The 13,320-nt window shown below is 42.5% G+C and overlaps 2 protein-coding genes across 4 annotated transcripts in view; both read right to left on the bottom strand.

Moving 5' to 3' along the window:
• Positions 1–13,320, bottom strand: part of CENPQ (centromere protein Q) — a 47,069-nt gene that overhangs the window by 5,374 nt on the left and 28,375 nt on the right. The window contains exon 9 of one of the 3 annotated variants that reach the window (XM_030870508.3): positions 6,561–7,059. The exons of 1 other annotated variant lie outside the window; for it this stretch is intronic. In XM_030870508.3, coding sequence (XP_030726368.3) covers positions 6,907–7,059 — 153 coding nt within the window. In that variant the 3' untranslated portion in view covers positions 6,561–6,906. Of the gene's footprint in view, positions 1–6,560; positions 7,060–7,390; positions 10,020–13,320 lie in introns of those variants that run through there. One more of the 3 variants, XM_030870513.3, reaches the window with a different exon arrangement.
• Positions 5,183–6,395, bottom strand: C11H6orf141 (chromosome 11 C6orf141 homolog). Its single transcript, XM_030870516.3, has one exon. It carries the CDS (start codon positions 6,373–6,375, stop codon positions 5,800–5,802), a length of 576 nt encoding a protein of 191 aa, XP_030726376.1. The 5' UTR covers positions 6,376–6,395; the 3' UTR covers positions 5,183–5,799.

Genomic DNA, 13,320 nt, shown 5'->3' with positions numbered 1-13,320 from the left:
GGCACTGTTCTAAGTAGTTTAAACTTACTCCTAGAAAAAAATCCTGAGGCTGATACTATTTACCAGGTGGTAGAATTTGAATCTACAACCTGTGGAGCAACTAGCCTGGGAAGGCAAACCACAGCCTCTGCTGCAATCAGGTCAGAAAGACCAGAACTTACTTGGTCAATGACTGCGTCCCTATTTTTCTCTTTTCTTTTTTTTTTTTGCACCCTTCCAACTCAGGACCTACCAGAGAGAGCCCTAAACCATTATATAAGAAGCCCCTCTTGATAGCCCACCTCTAGCTTTCCCATGCTAGTAGCTTCCAATCAGAGCATACACGAAACCCCTCCTTTCTTCACTGTTGTCAAACAAAAATTGTACTAGACCGAGTTAAAGAAGCAAGGAAGACTTTATTCAAGTCTATTGCAATAGGGGAGAGAGACTGAACTCAACTCTTTTGAAACAAAAGGTGGGACAGCTTTTAAGCACTGGGGTGAGCTAGTGGAGAAGTACTAGAGGGGGAGGTTGGTCAAAGCCATTAAGCCATCCCTGTTTGCTAACTAAGGCTTATGAAGTTGGGCTCTGACCCCCCCCCTTGCAGAGACTGGGAGTCAGGGGCCCCCATCTTTCTAGATTACATTTCAAAGGGATGGCTTCCAGATCCTTGAGAAAGAAGGTCCTGTTCCTGGGTTGTAAAACTGGCAAGACGTTGGAGATTTATATCTCAAAGGGGCAGAGAAAGAAATTTACAATTGCAAGTTTTCTCAAGTAATGCTCTAAAGAGCTCAGCAGCTATAGTCAGGAAGAAACCTAAGGTTTAGTTGAGCTGAGAATAAAGTTAAGATCATCTTGGTCACTGTAAAACTTTCCCACTGCCCCGCCTGCCTTTGCTCCCTGGCCCAGTGCAAGTGATGCTGGCTGACTCCCTTTCTATAACCAAGCTCTGAATAAACAGCCTCTGTTTGTCCTACTTTTGTGAAGCCTGCAGCCTCCTAAAAGTAGTCATTCTATCTTACACTTAGAAATCTGAGTTTGAATTTAAATTTATTCCTTGCTTTAAAGCTAACCAAGTCTTATGTTTTGTTAACTATTAGCTACATTGTGCCTAATAAATGATTATAATTCCTTATTCTTTCCAAAGTAAATTGGACTGTTTCTTATCTTCATCTACAGAAGAAAAGTTACAAAGATTTGCCCTCCCTAATGAAAGGGCAAAATACTGACCAGGGTTATAAGAATGTCAGGGTGTTCAAGAGTCACAGCCTGCTTTCTTATCTGAATCAGTTGATTCAAATTCAGGCTCTACCTCTCTCCCCACCCCTGGCAATTCATTACTAGTGGCTGGTGAGTCTTGACTCAGCCTGCAAGTGTTGTAATCGGGCTTTCTTTAATGACTTCCTGCCCTCTTCCCTTAAGGGGATTTTTAAGTAAGTATTGTTTCACATTCTTAGACAATAAAAGAACCACATTTCTGAAATAGTTTGAACTCCAATAACCAATCAATCTTTCAGTAGGAAAACTTTAGAATAATAAGGCTCTTTAAAAAAACACTGCGAAGCTTTTTAGAGATCTCTTTGCCAATTCACAAATCAATATATGTTTCACTCTTTTGTAATCTCTAAATGTTTTCATAATTCTACAAAGTGTTATTACCATGGCATTGTTTTCCATATAGAAAAAGAAAAACCTTTACGTTTCCGTAAGTGACAAAGTGGGATACAGAACTAAATATAGCATATATGTCAAGGCTTCTCAAACTTCAATGTGAATCACCCAGGGATCTGGTCAAAATGTGAATGCCGATTCAACAGATTTAGAGTGGGGCTTGGAATTCTGCATTTCTTAAAAAACCATTCTTGGAATGTCCAAGCTTCTGGTTCACAGACCCCACCTTGGATAGCATCAGTATACGTTAGTTTACATAAAGACAATACTCAGATTTTATATACAGTTTATGATCAGAAAAGTGTATGTATATACACATTAAAACATCAAATAAATAAAACCAGACTGGAAACATACCAATTACTAAAAGAGATTTGGGGTCATGGGTGAGTTTTTGTTTTCTTTTATTCCATTTTTCTTTTTCCTCACAAAATAACATTTCCTCAAATTTTTTTGCAATGAATATAACTTTTTCTGTTAACAGAAAGCCTTTTCTCTTTCTCCTTTTTTCTTTCTTTCTTGTTTTTAAGCAGAAAGGCACATCAAGTGCTGGTTATGACCAACAAGAATAAGATCAGCGAGTCAAATGTAATGACTCTCAAAGGTGATGGAGGCTGTGGACAAAGGTTAAGAGAGGTTGACACTTGCTTGATCCATGGCAGTTATGTGACTATAATATGTGTCTTATGGTCACTTGAGTGGTCAGCTGGCTTCCAAAGTCCTTGCTGTGACTCATCCACATAAGACAATTGTAGATGATCACACTTTTGGTGAGGTGGAGGTAAGACCACAGAGCCAAGACCCAGTCATTCTCAGAGGCTTCTTGGTATTGAGGATGCCCAGGCTTCCCTTCAGATTCACTCCCAGGACACGGTTTGGTTTCTTTTTGTTTTTTTTAATATATTTATTTATTTATTTAGGCTGCATTGGGTCTTCGTTGCTGTGCGTGGGCTTTCTCTAGTTGCGGTGAGCGGGGGCTACCCTTCGGTGCAGTGCGCAGGCTTCTCATTGTGGTGACTTCCCTTGTGGAGAAGCATGGGGTCTAGGCTCACGGGCTCAGTAGTTGTGGCTCGCGGGCTCTACAGCACAGGCTCAGTAGCTGTGCCACATGGGCTTAGCTGCTCCGCAGCATGTGGATCTTCCCGGACCAGGGCTCAAACCCATGTCCCCTGCATTGGCAGGCGGATTCTTAACCACTGCACCACCAGGGAAGCCCCCAGGACACTGTTAATTGGGAAAAGATTCCTCAGCTTCCTCCCATAGCAGGGTTCTGCTTGGATTGGGAAAATCTGTGAAGCAAATTCAGTAGACTTCAACTTATTACTTTTTGAATCGGGGAGACATCTGTTTATAGAAGACGTATAAGCACATTATAGGCAGTTAGCAGGGGGGTTAAGTGCTTTAAAAATAATTTTTACTTAAAGGAAAGAAAATTAACCCAAACGTATTTGGATTAAAGGAGTCCAGCTGACTTGAATACTTTTTTGACAGAAAGGAGATGAAATGAAAATTAATTGTGCCTATTCTGCTTTTCTGAGATGACAAGGGCATCAGATTTAAAATCCCTGAGGGCAAACAAACTAACCTGACAGGTCCTAAAGAAAGTACTCCAAGCTCCTACCTGTCAAGGGGAACTAAGCAGTCTGAGAAACCTCTTCAAAGACTGTCAAACATGGTGTACCTTAGGCCTCTTAAACTTAGGATGAATCTTATCACAAGCTGTGGGTGTCTGTGTGTATGTGTGTGTGTGTGTGTGTGTGTGTGTCATTACTAAGGAATTTAAATTTACTGATCCATTAAATGGTGGGAAAAGCTAGAAATAAAACTTTTGTTTTAAGAATGCAGAAAAAAGTCCATAAAAACCACTGGTTTGGGTTCTATAAGATTTCTTGTGTTGTATGCCTTCTGCTGCTTTTTATTAAATAAAGCCCTAAAGCCTGGTTAGGATGAAAGTGAACTAAACAATAACGATAATACTAATAATCGCTCACTTTGAGCATTTATTATATGCCAAGCACTGATCTAAATATCTTTCATCTAACTTAATCCTAGGAAAAACCCTATAAGATTGATACTATTTATTATCCCTATTTAACAAATAAGGACCCAGAGGCACAGAGAGGTGAAACACTTGCCCAGTGTCACAGTTAGTAAGAGGTGAAGTGGTTGTGAACCCAAGTAAGCTTAAGTCCTGAGTTGGCTCCATAGGGAAGGCAACAGAATGCCGCTACCGTTTTTGGTCAACTTTAAAGAGGCTTTTCTTGTCTCTATTCAAAGCTCTATCACATGGGGCATATGTTGACTCACAACAACCAAACTTATTGAGTCAGGTCTGAAATTTGTCTGCCAAGAAGTTTAACCTCACACTGGAGCCAGGCAGGGTTGTTGGATGAAAAGATCATTCATTTCATGGAGTCTGTATTACCTTTTCTACCAACCAAGCAGTTTTGAGCACAGATGAGCTCAGGTGCTGAATTCCTCTCTCAAGTGAGGATCACACTGAGAACTGCTAGTGGTAAATCTCAAGCCCACAGGCCTGGCCAGACTCAGGGACATCAAGGTGATCTTAGTAGTTCTCATAACTGACTGAGTCAGAAAACCTAGGCTGCCCTCACTCATCTTTTGACTCCCTAGAATTAAGTCCTAAAGGCATCCCCAAACTTTTAGGAGGGAGATGATCATATTCTTACCTACTTAGTAAGCATATGCAGTAACTAGCTTCGTGACCTACATAAGCCACATGGCTTCTAGGCCTAGGTTGACTCAACTGTAAAATAGGGACATATCTTACCTATCTTGTCTGCCAAGAGGCAAGAGGTGGATCAGATGCTATTTGAGGGCCTGTCAAGCTCTAAACTGAAAATAAGAGGCAAAGGAGGAAGAGTAAGGGAGGGGGCCCTCCCTGTTCAATAGTTTACTCCTCAAAAGCCAGAGTCCCATTTGTTTTTTTAATTCCTGCAGTAACCAGATAACACCTTCAGTTCATCAGTTCATCTCTAGAGGGGGTGCTTTGCTCCTAACACACCTCCAAACCAGGCCCCACTACTAGAGTTAATAAAGATGGTGTTTAATAAAAAATAAACAAAATAAAAATGAGTTGTTTCAATAGCATCAGAAGAAATTTTTTTTCCAACAGTATCAGGAGAGATTTTTTTTCAATCCAGTCTCGACTACAAATCTTATTAGTAAGAAACTTCGAATAAGAATAAGATACACAGTCATTTTATGGCAAACTATATATTTCTATCTACCTTTGGAGCAGAAGATTTATCTGCAGTGTTTCAAACATTAAGATAACTAAAAATTTCATATTAATAGCATTTTTACTGAACTAAATTAAATACTTGGGGTAAAGCCCTTTGAAATAGCATTTCACCTTCAAAATTCAGTCTTCTGTTTCCTCCCCTTCTTTTCCTAGCTCCTCTCTTTTGTTCCTAACACTTAAAGGTAATAAAAACATTTAAAAAAAAGAAAGAAAGAAAGAAAGAAAAAGATGTGCACACCAGAAGACAGTAACAAAAAACGATTTTGTTTTACATTTTATTTTCACACTTTTTACTTTCTTTTTCAGTTTCAAAACAAGCCTCTCTCCCCATATATTCCCACCCCCACCCTTCTGCAGAGAGCAGACTTCAAACTTCACTTCTGCTTTCAGGTCTTAAAGAGAAGGGGAGGGCGGGGAGGCAGAAAAGTGACCGAGAGTTATCTCAAAATAAAAATTAACAACAGATTTTCTTATTCCAAAATTCCCACGTTCTGCCAATTTGAAAATAACATTTCCTCCCCTCTTCTAAGGTCCCCAGACCGTCAGAGTATTTAAGCCACAGTATAAAGGAGGTATCGTGTTGCTTACAGTTCTTCAGTCTGCACTGGGTGCCGTGCGCCTCCCTGAAGCCTCTTAAAAGGTTCTTGCTGTCGGGTAATTTCAGGCTGGAGTTTCCGGAAGAGCATTTTCTTTTCTTAAGGATGAGCGCTCCTTCACTAACTCCTGAACGTTCCTCGGGCTCCTCTTCCCCACTGAATCTCCTCGGGGAGTCAGGTCCTGAGGGACCGTGAAACTCTCCCTCCGCGGCGTGGACACAGGGGTCTCTCTCTCTCTGTGCCGAGGGCTCGGGATTCTCCAAGGGTCCCGGCGCCCCGCAACCGGTCTCACTCCGTGTTGGCGGTGAAAGTGACCGCGGTCATGGAGCGCTCCTCGGTCAGCGTGGTCATGCAGCCCTTCGCCCACGCGACCTGCAGGAATTCTTGTGTCACCTCATAATCCACGACCCGGACGAGGAGGGGTTTGGGTGGGTCCCCCGGAGCTCGGGAGGGAGCGTCTACACGGCTGCCAGAAATTCGCTTTTCCCTTGGAAAGAGAGGCGAAGGGCAGTCGGGTTCCCGGTCCTGTCCTCCCGCTTTGAAAAGGTCCTCCTCATCGGCCACTTCTTCCCGTACGGAGTCCCCCTGAGTCCCCAGCCACCTCTCCGGGTGCAGAAGAAAGAGCACTTTCTCTCGGACCCAGGAGTCACAGTCCACATTCTCTCCGGGGCAGTGCTCGTGGGCGCCGCACCGGCTGCTGCTAGCCCCCGCTACCGAGGGGTTCGGCGCGCCCAGGGCCAGGGGAGCCCCGCGCCCCGCCTCGCGCACAAACGGCCGGGCGCACCGCCCGCTGTGGGGCGAGGCCGCGAGATTCGGAGCCCCGCGCGGACCCGGGGCCCCCATCCCGAGTGGAGGGCCATTCATCCGGTGGATCTTCCGCCGGTTCTCGCAGAGAACGCCAGCGGAGCTCTGGAAAGCGCAGGACTGCCGGTCGGCCGTGGGCGTGGCCTCCGAGCACCCCGCCTCCCGGGCCTGGGACTGTCCCCGCCCCCTCCCGTCCGCGCCTCCCTCCCTTTCTCGCGGCTTTCGGGCTTTTCAAAGGCGAAAAGCCTCACTTCCCCCGCAACCCCACGATCGCTCCTCCTCTTCTTACCTGCGATCCTAGACCTGCGGCCGTGATCTCATTTCTGAGTCTTTCCCCTCTCTCTTCTCAGTTCTATCCTAGTTTCCAGCCCACCACCGTTTGTCTCTAAACAACAGGAGACACCCTTGCACTGCACACACACCCGCACTGCCCCACGAAATGCCCAACACAGTGTATGTCTTCTTTCCAAGGACTCTCCTTGGAGTGAAGGAACATGGAAGTTAAAAAAAAAAAAAAGTCTGATTTAATCAAGTTCTTCTGATAAAAGTTTCCGTGTCCACTCCGAATCCACCCTCACCATCCTACCAAGATTATCGAATGTAGATCAAAAGCATCTGATTGGGAAAGTTGAGCCCTTTGAGCAAACGCCTTTGTATTGTTTGTTGTTCTTCGTAGGAAGGCGGGAATGTCACACCGGTCTTCATTTTGGTTTTGGCCATGCTCGTCCAAAGGGGCATAAGTGCCTTTGATCAAACGAAAATAAACAAAACCAAACTGCTATAAGAACTTAAGGATTTAGAATTTTGTGTTCGTTTTTAAAATTTCCCCTTTCACTACTCCGCTACCTCCCTCACCCCCACCCCTATACACACACACACACACACACACACACACACACACACACACACACACACACACACACCTGTTTAACCCCAGAAGTTAAAAATACATAAATATGGATCTCTGGGTAGGCTTTCAGAATCTCTCGTTGCCAGGCCCTCTGACACACTTAACTTTGCCTGAGGGTAATGCGGAAAGCTAGCTAACAGAAAAAAGGAAGCTTAGTTTGTGATTTCCAGTTTGTCCTTGGTTACAGGTCCCTGCTTTATTAGAAAGTGTTCACTTTTCCTGTCTGCTTTAGAAAAAAATGACTGCAATGGTGCAAGTTTCTGCCCATACTTTGAAGGACCAAGTAGTATGGTGAAAGATATTTTGGAAAGAGAGGACCTTCTGATGTCTGCTGACTGGATACCTGAACTTGGGCCAGTTACTGCTAAATTACAATTAACTAAATTTTTCGAGTGTATTAGGCAAGAATTGCTCTAAGCATTCGATATATTTAAACTCATTTATTCTTTTCTTTAAAATAAATTTCTTTTTGGCTGCATTGGTTCTTCATTGCTGCGCACAAGCTTTCTTTAGCTGTGGTGAGTGGGAACTACTCTTTGTTGCGGTGCGTGGGCTTCTCATTGCGGTGGCTTCTCTTGCTGCAGAGCACGGGCTCTAGGCGTGTGGGCTTCAGTAGTTGTGGCTCTCGGGCTCTAGAGCGCAGGCTCAGTAGTTGTGGCGCACGGGCTTAGTTGCTCCGAGGCATGTGGGATCTTCCCCGACCGGGGCTCAAACCTGTGTCCCCTGCATTGGCAGGCGGATTCTTAACTACCCACGCCACCAGGGAAGCCCAAACTCATTTATTCTTCACAGCAAACTAACGAAGTAGCTCTATAGTCTCCTTGAGAACTCTGAAGCACAGGGAGGTTAAGATCAAATACCAATAAACAGTGGAGCCAGGGGTCTCACAAGTTTAAATGTTTGGTCCTATTTTAAATGACCTTCTTTAAATGTTTGGTCCTATTTTAAATGACTTCATGTTCTTTTCTGTTCATTTACTTAACCAGGAATCACTGAGTGTGTGCTCAATGTCAGCTACTGTTCTAGGTGATGGAGGAAAGAAGCTGAATTGCTTGTCCTGTTGGAATTTTCATTCTTTACATCAGTTACATACATCAAATTCTCTGTTCAAACGTAGGAGATAATAAGTTAACTTTAACGCACAAGAAAATCAACTGCAGGCTAATGCCCTACACTACTCTCAAAGATTCTGCTCTTATAGGTTTCGGGGAGGGCTTAGAATGTGGATTTTTAGCAAGACCCTCAGCAATTTTGATGCTAGTGGTTCATAGACAACATTATAAGAAACATTACCAATGATAATACTCTAGATCATAGATAAACTCTAGGCCTTTTTTTGCTGCTTTCATGTGACAATAAGAACACTGAGTTTTCCTTCCTTGCAGGAATATTGGGAGAATTCCAATGAAGGTACCTGTATTCTGAGGGAAGTGTAATGTAAACCACAAGATTTATTGCTTTCAAATTTTCATGCCAATGGGGATTGGGTGAGGGATTAGAGTGGGCATGGGGAATGGGGAAAACCTATTTGCTGAGGAGTGAGCCTGATTCACCCACCATAAAGCACCTGAATTTCTAGATGTCAAAAAGTTGTGTATTAATGCATAAAAGAATGTTAAGAGGAAATGCCAAATAAATTAAACTTCAAAGAGATAAAGTCTAAAAAGAACATAAACAAAGAAATAGGCAGCTTGCCTTCAGGATAGTGGTGTCTGCTATGCTTTAATATCTCACAGTGCATAAAACCCTGATAAAGGGTGCTGATAAAGTGAACCCATTTACTTCCCCTCTGAATTGCCTACTACCAACTCTAATTTAAGGAAAAGAGGCTTTGTCATAAGGATATTAGGAGATTTGTTAGGAGATATTGACAGATTTGTTGGGAAAGTGGGAATATCAGACTTTAAAACAGGTAGAAATCAAAGCTGTTGCCGAGGGAATAAGGAGTTGGTACAACAGGAACAGATTTCTCCGCTGGATGGAATGCACTCCGACTCTCACACTTGTCCCTGTGGCATTTACTCAGGAGTCAAATTCCACTCAGAAGTATCCATCTGGCTCAGTTTATGCAACCTGCTTACCCCTTCACAATACAGGACAGTAAAAGAAAAGGTACAGTCAAAGAAGCCTTTGGGGGATCCCCTTGGCTTCTGTAATGGAAAAGCAAACAGCTGGACTTCCCCCACCTAATAAAACTGTATGGTAGGGAAAGGTAACATTCCAAAAAAGTAGTCAGGGTGTTGTTAAGAATTTTTTTTAAATTGCACTAATGTCTATCACACTAACTATTATAAACAGAGTGTGGATATGGGAGTGACAGATAGGGTATTCTGGATAAGGCAACATTATGAGCAATGGTGCAATGGTGAATATGGAGGCAGGTGTAGAGAATAGTTTTGTCCTTGACATTTCTCTTCTCTCACGTCTAAAACACTTTCCATGATTTTATCCATCCCGTGGCTTCAACTGCAACCTGTACTCTGATGATTCTCCAATTTATATCTCTATTGTAGACCATGATGCTTATTTCCAGACTTGTGGTAGATTGTATTATTGTCTCAAATTATTTATTTCCTCATCCTGAAAGAAGATCGTACTTCCTGGCTTGTGTACCACATGACTTGCAATGCTCCTATTCCCATACACTTCTCTACCCCACTGATGTTGACTTTGGCCGTGTGACTTGCTTCAGCTTAAACAGGTGTGACGTTGGATGCATCTGAGCAAAAGGGAAGAGTCATTGCAAGGTTGGCCTTGGGCAGGCTCCAATCAGAGCTGCCATCTTTGCTGTGATCTGGGAATGAAGACAGTACATGGGACAGAGCTGACTGGAATCCAGCAAAGTTACAGCAGCTGATACATATTCTAAGCAAGAAACAAACTTTTGTTACAGTAAAACAATGAAATTTGAGGGTTGCTTCCTACCACAGTCTAACCTAGTGAAAAATGTTTCTGTTCAATTTTCTATTGGACACCTCTTTTGAATGTCACTTGAGAACTAAAATGTTGACTGCCATATCAGTAAACAAAGGATGTTGCAGCCATTAGGCCATTACATTACAGCTGCCCAGACTGTGGGCCCTGAGGGAACTCAGGATGGAGGCAAAGGGGCTGCCCACTCCAAGCCCATCTAGCCATCAGCCCCGGCAGTCACCCCTGACGGTGCACCTAAGGAAACTCAGGATGAGAAAGCATAGGATAACTGCCCCAGATAGCTAATTGGCCCCAGATAGCTGGGGTGCATAGCACAGGGATGATTTCAGTGAGCCCAGACTCCTGCATCTTCCCAAACATAGAGAAGCGCTAAACTTAACTTGAGATACCCGATTTTCTTTTATTAACAATAATCTTTTGATATTTCAACTACCTGGTTTTGTTGCAAAAACTCCCCCCTCCCACCCCCAACCCCCGCCCTCTTCGGAGCAGTCTCTCTTGAGATGCTGTCTCCCAGGCTTGAAGTCCTAAGAATGTCCCCCAAATAAAACATAACTCTCAACTTTTATGTTGTGCTTTTTTTTTTTTCAGTCAACACACTAGAAACCTAAAATATCTAAAACTGAACTCATTATTTATTCTCTTAAATCAGTCCCCTCTTTCAAGTGTTCCTTATCCCAAGGATTAGCTTGACTAGCAATTCTATTGTTTTCCCTTTCCCTCAGTGGCTAGACCCACCCCACATATCTAATATTTAACTGAGTGCTGATGTGTATGTATTTCCTCTCTGCCCCTACCTCTCCAATCCCCATAGCTACAAAAATAAACTCAGACCCTTAGGCATGACATAAAATATCTTCATAATCTTACCCCAGCCTATCACTGTTTATAGTTTAATGAATAAATGAAAAAAGAAACAAACAAGCCACCTAAATGAACACAAAGTGCAAGTCTGAGACTAGGGTGAGGTTATTGTGTATAAATAAAATCCAGACTGATTATGGATAGACCTTGAAAACTACGAGCCTTTTAGAAGAGATTCTAATCATATTTCCTTTGACAACTAAGGTTCTCGGGACCTGAAGAACTCAGACTGTGCAAAGAAAATCTACACTGGACTGAGTCAGGTGACTCTGATGGGCCCTGTTATCTTGGGCAAGTCTCCCAATGCCTCCAAATCTATGTTCTCATCTGCAAGGTATAAATAGTACCTGTCCCGTGTGCTTCCCAGGGTTTTCGTGGAGGTCAAATGAAACAATTCTGGTAACACTTTGAAACTATGAAGCTTGCAAAATATTTTAAATTTACTTTTTTTTTTTTTTTTTTTCGGTACGCGGGCCTCTCACTGTTGTGGCCTCTCCCATTGCGAAGCACAGGCTCTGGACGCGCAGGCTCAGCGGCCATGGCTCACCGGCCCAGCCGCTCCGCGGCATGTGGGATCTTCCCGGACCAGGGCACGAACCCATGTCCTCTGCATCGGCAGGCGGACTCTCAACCATTGTGCCACCAGGGAAGCCCTAAATTTACTTTTTTAAAGTTCATTATTGTTTTTTAGAACTGGGAACCCAAACCACAGTTTTTAATGAAATCCTTAGGGAAAGATGCAGAAGTCAGTGGCTGGAGCTAGACAATAAGTACCAGACTCATAATCTTAGAACAGAGGAGCTAATGTTATTAGTTATAAATTGGAGAAAAAAGAGGAAGAGAGGGAATGTGGCAGTTCTGGGGATATCAAGCAGCTTAGCCCAGTGGTCTGAGATAAAATGAAAACTGAGGCAAATTTTTTAAAAAGGAGTCTTTGTTTTAAATTTTGTATTACCAAAGGGTGTGTTCCTGGGAGAAGAAGAAAGAGGCTTAGTTTACCTAACATGTGGCCCTGAGACTAACGTGGTATATATGTATGATATTTTTTGAATGAAACATTTAAGCACATTGCCTTTTCACTCCACAGAGAGTTGGCGACCCTTAAAAGATGTCGGCCAGGTACTTTGAAAGGACAAAGAATGCTAGGTGTGCCAGTTAGCTGCAAGAAATGATGCATGTAGCACTCTGAATAGTAGCTGCATAAAGGGGATTTTTAAACTATAATTCATTGTCAGCTGCCTGCATTATCCAACATTTTAAAGTATATTCATCATCCTCCTCTCCTGTCAGAGATTAGGATTTAAGACTAGGCTCTCTCATTGACTATGAATAAACAACTTATTAAACAGGAAATTTTGTCATTAGTAATTGAGTTGGCATTTTATGATAATAAAGAACGAATGTTCTTTACCCTATACTCATCTTCAGCATAAACAAAATTTGACTTGTTCAACAGCAGCCCGTAGTACTATTCCAGAGATAATTCAATCTTTGACTCAATATGGGTGAATTAATACTTATGAAATACTTCATATAAAATAATCACTCAGGTTAGTAAAATAAAGGTCATGATCTTAATATACCCAATCTTGATTAGTTTATAATAAAATATTTTTAATGGGGCAAGGCAATTTTTCTTCCCATTACGTTATTTTATTAACCAATGTGCATGTGATCAGATATGGGGTATAACAGCTGTAGAAATCCTCAGTGATATTTTACATCTAGAGAGATTTCATTCCCCAAATATCTAGCTGTTATAATTTGCTATGTTTTATCAACAAGAAAAGAGTGGCTGGAAAATACTGAGTCTCTCATTTAGCAAGTCTGCAAACGAGTTGACCTGGAATGTCTAGGAACTCAAAGAAACTGTTAGTAATAATCCCTTGTTATCTCTTATTCATACTTCATAATTCATCCCTCCAGGGCAAGGCTTGGACAGAATGTTGTAGTAGATTAAACTGATCATTTAGTAACCCCACTGCTTATCTCTACTCCCCCTTCTTTCTCAACTCTTTTACTGAGGACAATCTTATGTTATTTTCAAAGCCATAAATTCATTAAGAAAGGCATGGAATTTAGCCCTCCTTCAGTTTAACACTCCTGATAGGTACCCTTTCCTCCTTTCCTCTGACCATGCTTTGTGTCTCTTTTACCTCTTCTCTGCACTTTCTCCTCCTTTTTTTTTTTTTCTGGTCTTTTATGCAGTTCCTTCCTTCCTTTCTATTGTGATATAGTGCAGAATTTGAGAGCGTGAGTGATGGAGCCAAACTCCCTGGATTTAATATCTACCTTTG

This window comes from Globicephala melas, chromosome 11 (assembly GCF_963455315.2).
Source record: "Globicephala melas chromosome 11, mGloMel1.2, whole genome shotgun sequence".
NCBI classification, from domain to species: domain Eukaryota; kingdom Metazoa; phylum Chordata; class Mammalia; order Artiodactyla; family Delphinidae; genus Globicephala; species Globicephala melas.
This window is presented reverse-complemented; position numbering and strand designations above follow the sequence as displayed.